The sequence below is a fragment of the Phyllosticta capitalensis genome (assembly GCF_038381095.1).
Source record: "Phyllosticta capitalensis strain CBS 128856 chromosome Unknown BKA78scaffold_7, whole genome shotgun sequence".
NCBI classification, from domain to species: Eukaryota; Fungi; Ascomycota; class Dothideomycetes; order Botryosphaeriales; family Phyllostictaceae; genus Phyllosticta; species Phyllosticta capitalensis.
The window spans coordinates 952355-965309 of NW_027117445.1; the positions used below are offsets into that span (position 1 = coordinate 952355).

Genomic DNA, 12955 nt, shown 5'->3' on the forward strand with positions numbered 1-12955 from the left:
CCAACAACTCGGCCAGCCCACACAACACCACGTCCTGTGAGCCCAACCACGCCGACAAATTCGTCGGCTCCAGCCGCCTAATCCCTGCAGCATCTGCTCGATGCAAACAGGATCCCATGGCCATGCTGCCCGTCTCCCGCGCCCCCCCGCCAGGCGCATAGCAACAGACGGTGGGCTCGCTGGGGAGAGGACGGGGATGGATGGGTTTGTTGCAACAGCTCTCCCGGTCGAAACGCGCGTCACTCCTCGTTCGCGCCCAGACAGTCGGCATCGGCGTTGTTTGGTTTCTGGATGCCGGTAGAGTGCTTGTGGCAGTGATGACCACCGAGCGGGTGAAGTGGCTCGCTAAATGCTGCGCCCGGTTGAGTGCTGTGGCTAGCTTCGCCTAATTCTTGTTGGTCCGTTTGGAGATGCGTATGGTGGATGAACAATTTGGGTCAACGCGGTCTTGGCGGGTAAGCTCCAAACGGACAACCGAAAACGACGGGTAGACATGGTGCAATCGGTGAGTTATCTTTTTGTTTTCCTGAATATTGCCGTGCCGCCTGGCGTCATAATTCTTATTTTGCTCAGCACGGGTGGTTGGTCGTTTTGCCTGCCTCGTCACTCGGCTTCGTCCCCAAAAGACAGGGCGACCTTGGCTTTGGCCTTTTTGGTCTTCTTGGCCTTGGGTTGCTTGGAGGCGGATGAGGCGAGCTTGGGATCGGGCTTGTTTGCAGTACTAGACGACGAGGCTTTGGATTCATCGTTCTCGTCTTCGTCATCATCTTGGCCAATTTTCATGGCCTTGCGTTTTTTGGAAGCAGCACCGACGGAAGCAACTTGCTGCGGTTTCCTTTTGGCGCTACGAGCCGCTGCTTCGCCGTCGTCCTGTTCTGGGTCACTGCCGTCTGCAGAGGTGGCGGCGGCGGTGGCGTCGGCAGCGGGATCCGTACTTGTAGCGGCGCCAGGGTTGACCAACGCTTCGTACTCTGCCTTGGAGAGGGCGTCGCCGCTTTCTTCCAGTACGTACGTTGGCCCGTCTTCTTCATCGTCACCAGGCTGTTTGGCACGTCCTCGAGGGCGGGCGACGGGGCGCTCATGCCGGTCACTGTCTCTCCCACCCGTCGCCTCGCCCTTGAGCCGTCGCAGAAAGGCGGGCTCGCTGCGGTCTGTGAGGCACGTGGGCGTGGCCAACAAGTTAGACGCATGAAGTTGGACGCTGGAAAGGGTAGAAACAGGGGGGAAGCTCGAGGTTGAGTTGTGCACACGTACCGTAGCTCAGGTTCTTTGCATTGAAGGCCATGTTGATTTTGATGTTGGGTGGTTGCCGACAGCAGGCGTGGGAAATGTAGCAGGCGAGCGGCAACGAAATGGGAAAAGGCGGCCTGCAGCACCGTTGGACGTCGGGCGCGCGCCGGTTGCTATTCTTAGCTGGGCGTGGATGAAGGAGGTAGAGTGGTTAGAAAAGATGGTGTGGGGTCACGTGGGGGTCCAGAATGCAATTGATTTCTCCGTGACGAGCAGTAATAGTGCGGTCGAAATTGTGCCGGGGCCAAGCTTTGAAATGGACGAAGCAGAGAAGGGCAGAAAAAGTCAGTGCCGACTGTCAGTGTGAGGCAAATGCTCCTCATGAGTTTCCAAAGTCGCTGTCAAGGGGCTTTAGCCGCACGCCTAGTTCGAGTGCAGTAAGCGGCCGACAGCCAGCGTCGACGCCAGCAGCTCGATGGGATTCTTGCATGTAAATGGTAGCTTGTAAGTACCTTATAGAAATCGTGACAACTATCGGGACTTCATGTATTTGTGCTTCTCCAATTCGATCGTCGTCGTCTCGTGGCCCTGACTCGTGCCCTGTCGCTGAGGCAGCCAGAGCGCTCCGCAATATCCTTGTCGCAGAGCAGGAGCGTCCGCCGCTCTCGACCTTGGCGCTTCTCCTTCACGAGCTGCTCCCATCCCTCCGCCAATTGTCCTCCTCCCACACCAGAGTCAATTCTCTCCTCTTGTCCGCCCTACTCCCCTACCGTCCTGCTCGCCCATCCCGCCATCAAGTCCTCTCTCCGCCCGAGGCGTGAGCCCCTAGAGAGAGAGGCTCCTCTGAGGCCCTCCCTTTTCGACTCCCGTCCTTTTCCAGTCGTTCGTTTGGGTCGTCCCAGGAATCTCAAGTCCCGTCGCCGTCCTTTCATCACCCGCGACCACGGTCGACCTCTACCCTCTGGCCGACCTACACCCTTGGCCAGACCCTTTGACCCTCTTGGACGACATCATCTCCCTCCGGCTGCGGCGCTGAAGATCTGAACAGCTGTCGCAAGCCGGGCTCCCGACACACGAGCGGCCGAGTCCGCCGCCGCATATACAAACATCAACTCTGCCAAACCTCCGCGCCGTACCTTCGCCAGCCGCATAAATGTCGTTTATCCAGCGCTTATCGAAGCGCATACCGACCTCGCGCAACAACCTCCCCACCGTCGATGACATCCACTCCAAGGCCGACAAGATATCGCCGCACTTGGCATTTTTCCGTCGCCGCATACGCCTAAAAAAGAGCTCATCAGTCTCGATACCCCTTGGTCTTGTTCTGCTTTTCCCAGCAATCGTCATCAGCGTCATTACCGTTCTGTTTGTGCGGCATCCGTCTTCGCCAGGAAGAATACTGGTTCCCGCGGGCGCTCCGCCATCTATCAGGTACAGTCAAGCACTGCGATACGCAGTGAAAGTGGCTCTGACATTTGTGTGTCTCGTGCAGGAAAATCAGCGACAAGTATGACAGAGTATTCGTCTCTGGATGCATAGAACCCCCGAGGCCGGACGAGGACCGCCCCAAGGCCAACGCAGCGTTTGTCGTCTTGGCCAGAAACAAGGAGCTGGATGGCGTCATTCAGTCCATCAAGTCCATCGAAAGGCATTTCAACCGCTGGTTCCACTATCCATATGTATTCCTCAACGACGGCGAGTTCAACGAGACTTTCAAGGAAACTGTCCTGAACCACACCAGCGCTCCAGTCGAATGGGGCAAAATCGACTTGTCAATGTGGGGCTACCCGGACTGGGTCGACGAGGAGGTTGCAAAAGAAGGCATTCGGAAACAAGGCGACCAGGCCATCATGTACGGTGGCATGGAAAGCTATCACCACATGTGTCGCTTCTACTCTGGGTACGAATACCCACCAAAGTAGACGTTCAAGAACTGACAAGCTTCGCTAGCCACTTTTACAAGCACCCGTTGCTGCAGAAGTACACTTGGTACTGGCGCCTCGAGCCCGAGATCAAGTACTTTTGCGACATTACCTAGTATGCTTTGCGAAATTTGGGTCAAGAAATTGAGGCTAACAAAAGCAGTGATCCTTTTATTCACATGGAGCGCAACAACAAGACCTATGGATTCACGATTGCGGTCAAAGAGCTCAAGGAAACAGTGCCCAATATCTTCCGGTACGCCTCTGCTTACAAGCGCACGAACAACTTGACTTCCAAGGGTCTCTGGGAAATGTTTGTCGAAAAACCCGAAGTCAAAGAGGACCAAGATCTGCCAAAGGAAGATCCCAAGTACAAGAAGCCGCTGCCCGAAGAAATCATGAACTCGGAACCCGGATCTGGATCTTTGCCCGACATCGACCCTGAAAGCATGGAAGGCGAAACGTACAACATGTGCCACTTTTGGAGCAATTTCGAGATTGCAAGACTGGACTGGTTCAGGAGCAAGGAATATAATGACTTTTTTGACATGATGGACCGCAGTGGAGGATTCTGGATGGAGCGGGTACGTCACAAGTCCCCAAACCCGGGCACCGAACTGGCTTACTAACGGAATGTAGTGGGGAGATGCGCCCATCCATTCCCTTGCTGCAGGTGCACTTCTCGGACCGGGGGATATTCACTACTTCCGCGATTTCGGATATCGACACACGACGATTCAGCACTGTCCTGCCAACGCCCCAGCACGCCAACTCGACCACATTCCGTACTACGAAGCTACGACGCTTGACGAGAAGAAGCGAATCGAGGAAGACGACTACTGGGCGACGCCAGACCCGGAGAAGGAGAACGGCGTTGGATGCAGGTGCAAATGCGACACGGACATTGTGGACGTCGAAGGCAAGCAGGGCAGCTGCTTGGCCGAATGGGTCGACGTTGCTGGAGGATGGGCAAGTCCGTAAAGTAGTCGTCGTGTACGGCGGCTGCAAGAAGGCATTCAGGGCAAGGCGTTATGCGTGAAGGTCATGCGGGTCCATTATTTGCGGCATAATAACACGTTTAACGAGGCGAGGGGGTTCTGGGTCAGCGAGTGTTGGCGAGCGCGGAGTACTTTGCCGCCGCTTTTTCTTCGACTTCTTCTTCTCTGCCAGCCATGATTTGGACGCCCTTTACAAGCGATGAAGAATTGCATGGGGAGAGCAATGAGTCTGGATGATGGATGGGATTGGGTTTTGACAGCGCATGGGACCTGTAAATTATGTGCCGCTGGGATGGTGGCATCTTGAGCCTACGACGAATGTACACTGAAAGACAACCTCCTGAACATGTCTTGGATAAGATAAATGTGGTTGACGGGATGGAGGCCGAGCTGAAGGATGACCGATAAAGCGATAACGGCTCGAGGTGACCTGTGCACCTGCTGCACCTGCCCTGCGCCCGCGCCCAAGCACTAACCTACTCCTAGCCCCGCGAAGCATGACCATCTGCCTTGCATCCCCGAAACTACTCCCACTCACCTCTGACTCCCTTTGAACTTTCGCCTGTGCCTTGCAACCTCTTTGACCACTCTGCCGCTCTCGTCTCCACGCCCTTCTCGACATTCCTCCTGAATTCTTCCGCCTTCACACAAAGAAAGTGATTGTTGCTCGCGGCGGATCAACTGCGGCTTCCCCGCGGCTCGGACCTTGTGCTTGACGACATCACCACTACGGTAGGTACTGCCAGGCAGCGAGCGCTCCCCAACCACGGATCCCTCTTGGTAAGCCGTGACACCCTTCTACTCTGGTCCTTCGCACCTCTCCCTCGCACCATTCTTTTCTCTTTGAAAGCTTCTAAACTTCCCTCGACGTATCCGTAGTCGACCTTCCCCACCAACAACGACCGTGCCCATGTCCGTTCGCTTTCCCCATGGAGTAAGAAGCTCACTGCAAACAGGCCAAGAAGCACTGCTAACGTCTATCCTCTTCACCAAGCCCCTCAAACCTCACCTCGAATGACCGAATCGTAACCTACCTCGGCGACCAAAACCTGCCCAACAACTCATCCCTCGCCCCACTATCTCAAGGTCCTTACCCGGAGAAGGCTGGGTCGAGCTACACTACAATGGAGCATGGAACGGGCCGACAGAGCCCAAACGATCTTGGAGGGGACGACTACGACATGCTGAGCGAGTCAGTCGCCGTCTCAGACGACGAGGCCGATACCATATCCTCCTCAGACTTTGCCAACGTTGGCCCGACCAGTGAGGATGTCTGCAGCGTCGTAGGCACGGATACCTCAACAGAGGATAACTTGTCTGGCGACGAGGAAGAGGTGGAACCCGTTTTCCAACCATCCGACTCCAACACCACTACTAGGGCCGACATTCGGGACCCTAGCGACTCCGTCTTTTACGACCCCGTCCACGCTGATGTGAAACAACAAGACGAGGGAAACAAGGAGGAGCTTGTCTTGACACTGGATGACCACTTCGACTACTCATCGCGGGGCAGAAGCGGTCCCTTTCGCCTGGGAAGCTTTGCTAAGCTACACTTTGGCGCAGCACGCAGTCCCATGACATGGGCAGGACCATTTTGCATCAAGTTCACTGGACTGCCGTTGAACCCAGATCTGGCGGCCAGCATCAAGGACTGCATCCGGAAAAAGATTGCGTCTGCACTCGACGCTGGACGTCCTGACATCGACTACGAGCCGAAGCGTCTTGCTGTTGTGAGAATTCCTGGATCCGATATCGAGCTTGTTCCTACTTCTGAGATTTACATGGTCCCTGAAGACCCCACCGCAGACGACTCGTCGCCTGACCTAGAAGTGGTTTTCCACGATGCTACTAACCAAGAATGGACTGCTCCAGAGACCGACGCCCCCACTCTGCATCTCACTTTTGACGTTACCACCAACGCACAGCACGAGCGATTCCAACCCGCAAAGGGAGCATTATGTCTTGTGGTTGGGGGCAGTCAAGAGACGTGCACGATTCCCGCGTCTCTCGATGCTTTCTTGGACCTGCATCCCATCTATCTCAATCGCCACCTGGCTTCCATCGGTCTTGACAAGAGTCAAAAAGAACCCCGGTCCTTGAAGGATATCTTGATGGAGATTTATGAGCTAGAAGACAAGACAACGGTCCTCCGTAGGCAGTTTGTAGAATCTGCCAGAGATGCCTGGGCAAACAGGCGGACGCACTTCAAGACTTTGGGTCTCGTCATGCTGGGCCTTTTCTTGTTTTACGCTTCTGCAATGATGAAGGAGAGGCTCTTGAGTGGCAATCTCGAGCCCCAGAAACCAAGTCCTACAACGAGCGACGCCACTGCTTTGAGCTCGGCCATCGATGCCTTCTCAGGTCGCAGCGCTACCCCCGACTGGACGAGTGCCGTGCCAGCAGTCAAGCCGAACAAGGACCTCATCGCTGCCAAAGACGCCGAAAAGTCGACCCGGATAGAGCCCATGGTCCATCCTTTTTCGCCCAAGGCGAACGAATCTGACGAGTTTAAGATACACGTCATTGGAGATCACCACTTCGTCCTGACGCCACCCAAAGGCTGGGCCAGTCTAAAGAAGCCACCGGTGCTTGTGATTTCGGTTTTGCGTGGCAACCAGAAGATTCGTCACGAGCATGACCAGTTGGTTGATGGTGTCTATGCTGTGAGCATTGAAAGCCATGAGGCCTTTGGAATTCTCGACGTGTCCATTTCAACCACATCAAAGCCCCGAATCCAGCAGACTCTCAAAGTTGATTTCGGATCCTCCTGGCTCAAGATGCTGCGCTGGACTAGCATGACCGAAAAAGCTCTTGGTATGGTGAAGAGTGATGTGGCTGTCGCTCAGTCCAACGCCAAGAACACGTCTCTGCAATTCTTGAAGGGTCTCGAAGTTTTTAAAGGCACCACGAAAAACGCCACCGAAGACGCAGTCAAGTCCCTTGCGGTCGTCGGCGAAAGAGCTCTGCAGCTGTTCGACCAGGGCGTCGCGCGTGCTCTGCGCCGCACTGTCGAGGCTGTAGATGAGGAGCGTGCTCTTGTCCAGGTCGCCGCAGATGCCGTCATGGAACTTAAGGAGTCGGCGAAGGAGAACATACGGAAGGCACGTGCCAACGCCGTGGCGATCACCAACACGCTTAGCAAGAAGTTCCAGCGAGGCAAGGCCATGCCGTTCCATGAGTTGAAGAAGAAGATCAAGCAGGATCGTCTCCGTGCCAAGGAAAAGGCCAGAAGGGCTTCTCGGGCCAGGGAACGCCGTCAGACCAAGCCTTGAGAAGCTTTGCCGTGAGGTCGCGAAATTGCAAGGTCAGGCGTATCGGAACGGAGCATTCTTGTTGTCATTTTGTGGTGTTCGTTGGGGGGACTGGAGTTTCTGGCAGGTCAAAGACCACGGACGGTGCACAAGACCACGGCCTGTAGCTTACCACGAGTACGTCGAAGATTAAGTAGGGAGCACGATTTGCAAGGCCGATATGAAGGGGTAGCAATGAACCCCGAGGTGGTACGGATAGCGAATATAGAAATCACCAATCCTGATATTCTCCAATTTTTGGTTCTGCTTTTGGTCGTGAGTGGCGGATGTGGCTGATAAGATATAGCCAGCGCACGTGCCGAAAGCGCCCGCCGCGCCAAGGACATGTTTTGCTGGCTGACGAGGGGTCTTTCAAACCACAACCACTCCATTCCCATAACTATACCACCCACTCGTCACTTCGACTCTCACGCGTCGCCGCACGTCACCCCGCCATTCCTCGACCTTCTCCCATCGCCATCAGTCACACACACACGTTGACCTCGAGCCCCTCCATCAGACAAAAATGGCTGAGCCGTCATCGACCAAGCTCGACCCTGCCGAGCAGCAAAAGGCCGCAACCGAGCCGCAGCTTGCCAAGGATGAGACCGCAAAGGTGACTGCTGACGCTTCGGATGACAAGTCTGCGTCCGTCACCGACAAGGCTTCGAGTGCAGCCTCTGCCGCCACATCGGCTGTCAAGGACAACGTCTTCTCCATGTTTGGCGGCGGCCCGAAGAAGGAGAAGAAGGAGGAAGAGGACGTGGACGAGCCCTCTGGTTCAAGCAAAGCGAAAAAGGCTGACGATGTGAGTTTTGGCCATGATCTCAAATGCGCCCACCTTTGACTCACGGGCTGACTTTTTTTTCCGCGGCACAGGAGGACTCCCCCGAGAACCACGAGCCCGATGTCCAGTTTGAGCCCGTTGTCCGTCTGACGGAGAAGGTCGAGACCAAGACCAACGAGGAGCTCGAGGAGCAAACCTTCAAGATGCGCGCCAAACTCTTCAAGTTTGACCGCGAGAGCAAGGAGTGGAAGGAGCGTGGAACTGGCGACGTCCGTCTGCTGAAGCACAAGGAGAATGGCAAGACTCGTCTGGTGATGCGCCGCGACAAGACGCTCAAGGTCTGCGCCAACCACTATGGTACGTGCATTCTTGCGCTGGTGGGGCGTGCACGAGGAAGCTGACAATGTTGTAGTCGTTCCCGACATGAAGCTCTCTCCCAACGTTGGATCTGACCGTTCTTGGGTTTGGAACGCCGCTGCCGACGTCAGCGAGGGCGAGCCCGAGGCTCAAACTCTGGCCATTCGCTTTGCCAACAGCGAGAGTAAGGCTTCTCATATTGCCGATCAAGACGAAGCTATTCTGACTTTGCTACAGACGCCAACCTCTTCAAGGAGGCCTTCATCAAGGCTCAGCAGGAGAACGAGACGCTCTTCAAGACTGGCCTCGAGCAGCCCGCTGCTGAGTAAATTTTCTTGCGCAGACCTATATCTCGCCCAATGACGCCAGCATCACGCGACGACCCCCAACCCATACACCGTTCCTCACCCCGACGCGGCTCGCAGCTGCAAAACAGAATGCGCCGTGATTCCCCCATGAATTCCCTTTCCGCGCCCCCGGCCGGTTTCCTATTATTCGACACACAAACCCCCTACTAGCACCTTCAATTGCCCCAATCCCACGCTATGCCGCGCCTCCTCCAGCATCGAAGCTTGCGCTTTTGCCAGGATGGAGCGGACCGAATCAAACATCACATTCGTTGCTGGGAAGCATGGTCATTGGTGTTGGGAGATGGCAGCTTGGGAACCGCGTTAGATAGAGCTGTCAATACCATGAACTAAATTCACGGAGTAATTACGACAGAAGAAGCTGTGTCAATGACTTATGACGTAGCCTGGTAACCGTATACGCCATTTCACAATATTCATGAAGTGTAGGCGACGACGATAGCGAAGTGAAACGTGCAGCATGTGAAAGGGCAGTTTGCCTGGAAGGTGAGGCGTCAAAGGGCCTTTGCTTTGGCAACCATCGTGAAGCGTCCGTGCTATGAATCCCGCGCGCGTCAAACCGCCCACCCCACCACCACCGCACCGGCGACCATCTCTGCCGCCGCCAGTTCTTATTCCGCCTTCCACCACCGCACGCATTGCGCTTTGCAAGCTACTCCTCACGCGATTCAAACCACACTTCTTCCACCCACCTCGCCCTTTCATTTTATCTCTCCCCATCGTAGCAAAAAAGCAAAGCCGCAGCAACCATGCCCGACGTGAGTACCGCGCACCGCAACTGAGGAGCTCCCATTGAGCTGTACCAGCCCGACTCGCGATGCTAACTACCATCAACAGGTCAAACGATCGATCAAGGTCATCACTAGGCAGCAAGCCACGTAAGTCCCTCGCGCTCCACGTCCTGGCCTCTCGCATGCCCGCCGTCATCAGCCGAAAGCCGGCCGCGACCTCTGCTGTCTGCGCGTTTTACACCGAGCTTGCAAGAGCTCAGCGCAAGAGCGGGAAGAAGCTTGGCTCAGCACAGCCAAATGGGCACCGGGATGGAACAAAAAACAAGCACTCGAAGCGTCGGCTTGACACAACTAGTCCTTTCACATTTTGGTGAAGGCAGACAGGCAGGATGATTGGCTAACGCGTCCTGGTTCGTCATCTACAGGGACAAGCCCCAGGTGATGGAGGGCTTTCCGATGCGCGAGTGGAGTGTTGAAATATGGCTGGTCAACGAGAACGGTGAAGAGGTCCCCGCGAACTGCTTCGAGAAGGTCGTCTACCGCCTGCACCAATCGTTCGAGAAGCGCGCCACCCAGGGTACGTTCACAAGGCGCATGCGGGTACACATAAGAGGCTGACTCGGCGGGTCTGCTACAGTGTTTAAGAAGCCGCCGTTTCGCATCACTGAGGAGGGCTGGGGAGAGTTCGAGATGCAAATCACCCTCACGCCCGTTGGCAAGGGCATCGACCACACCGTCGACCACGACCTCAACTTTGCGAAGGAGGTCTACGACTCCAGGCACGTCATCACCTTCAAGAATCCGAAGCCGGATTTGCTGGCCGTGCTGCGCGAGTCGGGCCCCGTGGGCGAGGAGAATGGCGCAGGCGGTAGGAGTCGCGGCTCGTTGCCGGGCGGCGGCAAGAAGAGGAAGGAGAAGTCGGTGAGTGCCATCCATTCATCGTTGCCCTTGACGGTGTTGTGAGATGCTGTCATGCAGGATTGGATATATTCGCTGACCAGGGCGTCCCGTGTGCGCAAAAGGTCGACATGGAGAAGCTGGCAGATGGTCTACAGAAGCTCGGCGAGGACGACCTCCTTCAGGTCGTCCAGATGGTCCATGACAACAAGGCCAACGATACGTACACTAAGAATGACGTCGAAGGTAAGTCGTTCCTGGGACTCACCGTCCGATTCCGCCCTCCACCTCTCCAACGTGTCACGAGCATTGCTTCAGACCCGCTTGCTAATCCATATTCTCGCTCACTAGCTGGTGAATTCCACGTTGACCTCTACACCCTCCCCGATAACCTCGTCAAGATGTTGTGGGACTTCACCTCGGGCCGCGTCGAAATGTAGAGCTCCAGTCCTACCCGCGACTAGCAACACAAAAACAAGAAAAGCCACCACAAACGACGAGACGGCGAATGAGTGAGGGTATCACTGCTGCGGGCTAGCTACCAGGCTCCGCCAACCGAATCGAAAAGACGATAAAGCAGCGGGACAGGACAATCAAACAGAAAAAGCGAAAAAAGATGGAGAGAGATAAAGGAGTGACTTTGTTGCTGGAACGGGAGAGAGAACCCCCTCATACAAGAATCAGTATCTAGCTAACCTTCTACCTGCCCCCGACCTCCACACCAGCCACCTCACCCCTCACACTACCCGGACCGACTGAATACCCCAACCCTTCCACCCCACCCCACCCCACCCCAAGACGATTGACTTTTGGTTGAATCAGAGCTGCGAAGGGAAAGTCAAGCGTCACTCTCTCCATCACCAGCCAGTGCTTTTAAGTAGGAAAAATTCAGCAAGCTTCTACCTTACTATCTGTCAATATGCGGCTGAGTAGTGATCGGGCGGCTGACCGGGCAAGCACTTTTATGATGGCTGTTGGACAAGTAATTCGTGTTATTTGGATCCACACTGTTTGTAGGCAGCCTGTCTGGGTTCTGTGTCGTTGTGTGCCTGCCCTGCTATGAACAGAAAATTTGCGCCTGCCAGAGAACTGCTTGTGGCTTTCAACGGCTGCTTTGAGAAAAGAGTAGATGGCCCCTTGGAGTCAGGCATGCACATGGCACGCGGAAAGCGCTGGAGCATCGTATGGAGTTTCAAATCTCTTTTCACTCTTGGTATATCATTTGTAGTCCAGTTAAGAACTCAAATGTCGGCGGCGGCCATGAAAACCAGCCAGACAACAGCTGAGAGCATGCCGCGATGATGCCACGCCCATTGCTCCAAATCCAGATGTCCAGAAAACGCCGTTGCCTGAATTGAATTCCACGCCTCCTTCTCATTCATGCCATGATCAACCACGCGCGTCCCGTCTGCAGCATTAAGCTCCCAAAAACATCGCGATTCCTGTACAAATCACTTGTGCCGCAGACCTTCTCGCGCGCCTCGAAAGATGGCTCAAAATTGTGGGCCGCTTAGATCATCAATCTCTCGACCTTGTCCTTCAGCGAGCGGATCTGGCCCATGAGGTCGGAAGCCTGGCAAAAGAATTAGCAACCAGTCCAAAATCACGCGTGTAGAAATTGTAGCGTGCCTCGTTGGTGGTGATGCTGGCGGCAATGACAGCCCTGCTCACACCGCAAGCGCGGCCAAGCGCCATCTTGCTGGGGACGTAAACGTAGGGGACGTTCTTGTCCTCGCAGAGGAGGGGAAGGTGGAGCAGGATGGCAAGCGGCGAGGTGTCGGCGGCCAGGACGATAACCTCAGCAACACCGCGGTTCAGAGTCTTCGTCGCCTCGTTGGCGCCCCTGCGCACACAGTCAGAACCAGTTCGCGCACAAATTTATACGCGAGGATTTGCAGTACGCGTCATGCTCGGGCCGGGGATGGAAGACTCACTTCTTGAGCTGCCTGTAGTGGGAGCACTGTTGGACGAGGTCCAGAATCTCCTGCGAGAGGGAGGCGTCGGCGACGGGCCAGGCGGCGGAAGTGTCTTGGGCGGACATTTTTCGTGTTGTTGAGACTTCGGCGGGAAACGCGCGGAATCGGGTTTCAGATGGAGAATGGAGTCGCGGAGGGAGAGAGATGGGATTTCAAGGGTTCCTTTCCTACGGGATCGCCCTTTTTCGTTGCGTCTGCGGGGGGTTGAGAGGTCGGTGATGGTGTTGGCGACTGGGGAAAAAATTCCGGCCAAGAGAAGCTCTGGGTGTGTGGTCCGAGCGGCAGAACATTGATGCCTGAGGCAAGAACAAAATCACGTGGGGTGGCTGGCACACGGACCCCGTGGGCAGCAGCTTCCGGTTGTCTGCACAGCACCTCTCCATCGAACCGTCCTCGTCC

At 55.5% G+C, this 12955-nt stretch overlaps 6 protein-coding genes across 6 annotated transcripts; 4 read left to right on the forward strand and 2 right to left on the reverse strand.

Moving 5' to 3' along the window:
* Positions 1–603: 603 nt before the first annotated feature.
* On the reverse strand, positions 604–1285 carry BKA78DRAFT_354282 (uncharacterized protein; the record flags this gene model as incomplete). Its single annotated transcript, XM_066891706.1, has 2 exons — positions 604–1151; positions 1255–1285. 2 exons carry the CDS (start codon positions 1283–1285, stop codon positions 604–606), a joined length of 579 nt encoding a protein of 192 aa, XP_066742607.1.
* Positions 1286–1705: 420 nt separating this feature from the next.
* Positions 1706–4570, forward strand: BKA78DRAFT_337514 (alpha-1,2-mannosyltransferase Kre5; the record flags this gene model as incomplete). The annotated part of the gene is made up of 6 exons (XM_066890248.1): positions 1706–1720; positions 2399–2661; positions 2723–3130; positions 3181–3267; positions 3316–3736; positions 3792–4570. The coding sequence occupies 6 exons, from the start codon at positions 1706–1708 to the stop codon at positions 4131–4133; spliced, it is 1536 nt and encodes a 511-aa protein (XP_066742608.1). The 3' UTR covers positions 4134–4570.
* A 74-nt stretch (positions 4571–4644) lies between these two features.
* Positions 4645–7691, forward strand: BKA78DRAFT_318649 (uncharacterized protein). Its single transcript, XM_066888798.1, has 2 exons — positions 4645–5084; positions 5145–7691. The coding sequence occupies exons 1-2, from the start codon at positions 5080–5082 to the stop codon at positions 7420–7422; spliced, it is 2283 nt and encodes a 760-aa protein (XP_066742609.1). The 5' UTR covers positions 4645–5079; the 3' UTR covers positions 7423–7691.
* A 64-nt stretch (positions 7692–7755) lies between these two features.
* BKA78DRAFT_318652 (RanBP1 domain-containing protein) lies at positions 7756–9386 on the forward strand. Its single transcript, XM_066888799.1, has 4 exons — positions 7756–8248; positions 8320–8584; positions 8640–8768; positions 8822–9386. Exons 1-4 carry the CDS (start codon positions 7967–7969, stop codon positions 8911–8913), a joined length of 768 nt encoding a protein of 255 aa, XP_066742610.1. The 5' UTR covers positions 7756–7966; the 3' UTR covers positions 8914–9386.
* Positions 9387–9529: 143 nt separating this feature from the next.
* BKA78DRAFT_163877 (yeats family-domain-containing protein) lies at positions 9530–11150 on the forward strand. Its single transcript, XM_066883141.1, has 6 exons — positions 9530–9710; positions 9790–9830; positions 10109–10260; positions 10321–10604; positions 10706–10826; positions 10932–11150. Exons 1-6 carry the CDS (start codon positions 9702–9704, stop codon positions 11018–11020), a joined length of 696 nt encoding a protein of 231 aa, XP_066742611.1. The 5' UTR covers positions 9530–9701; the 3' UTR covers positions 11021–11150.
* A 940-nt stretch (positions 11151–12090) lies between these two features.
* On the reverse strand, positions 12091–12621 carry BKA78DRAFT_332317 (50S ribosomal protein L30e-like protein; the record flags this gene model as incomplete). The annotated part of the gene is made up of 3 exons (XM_066889973.1): positions 12091–12153; positions 12210–12423; positions 12515–12621. 3 exons carry the CDS (start codon positions 12619–12621, stop codon positions 12091–12093), a joined length of 384 nt encoding a protein of 127 aa, XP_066742612.1.
* Positions 12622–12955: the final 334 nt, after the last annotated feature.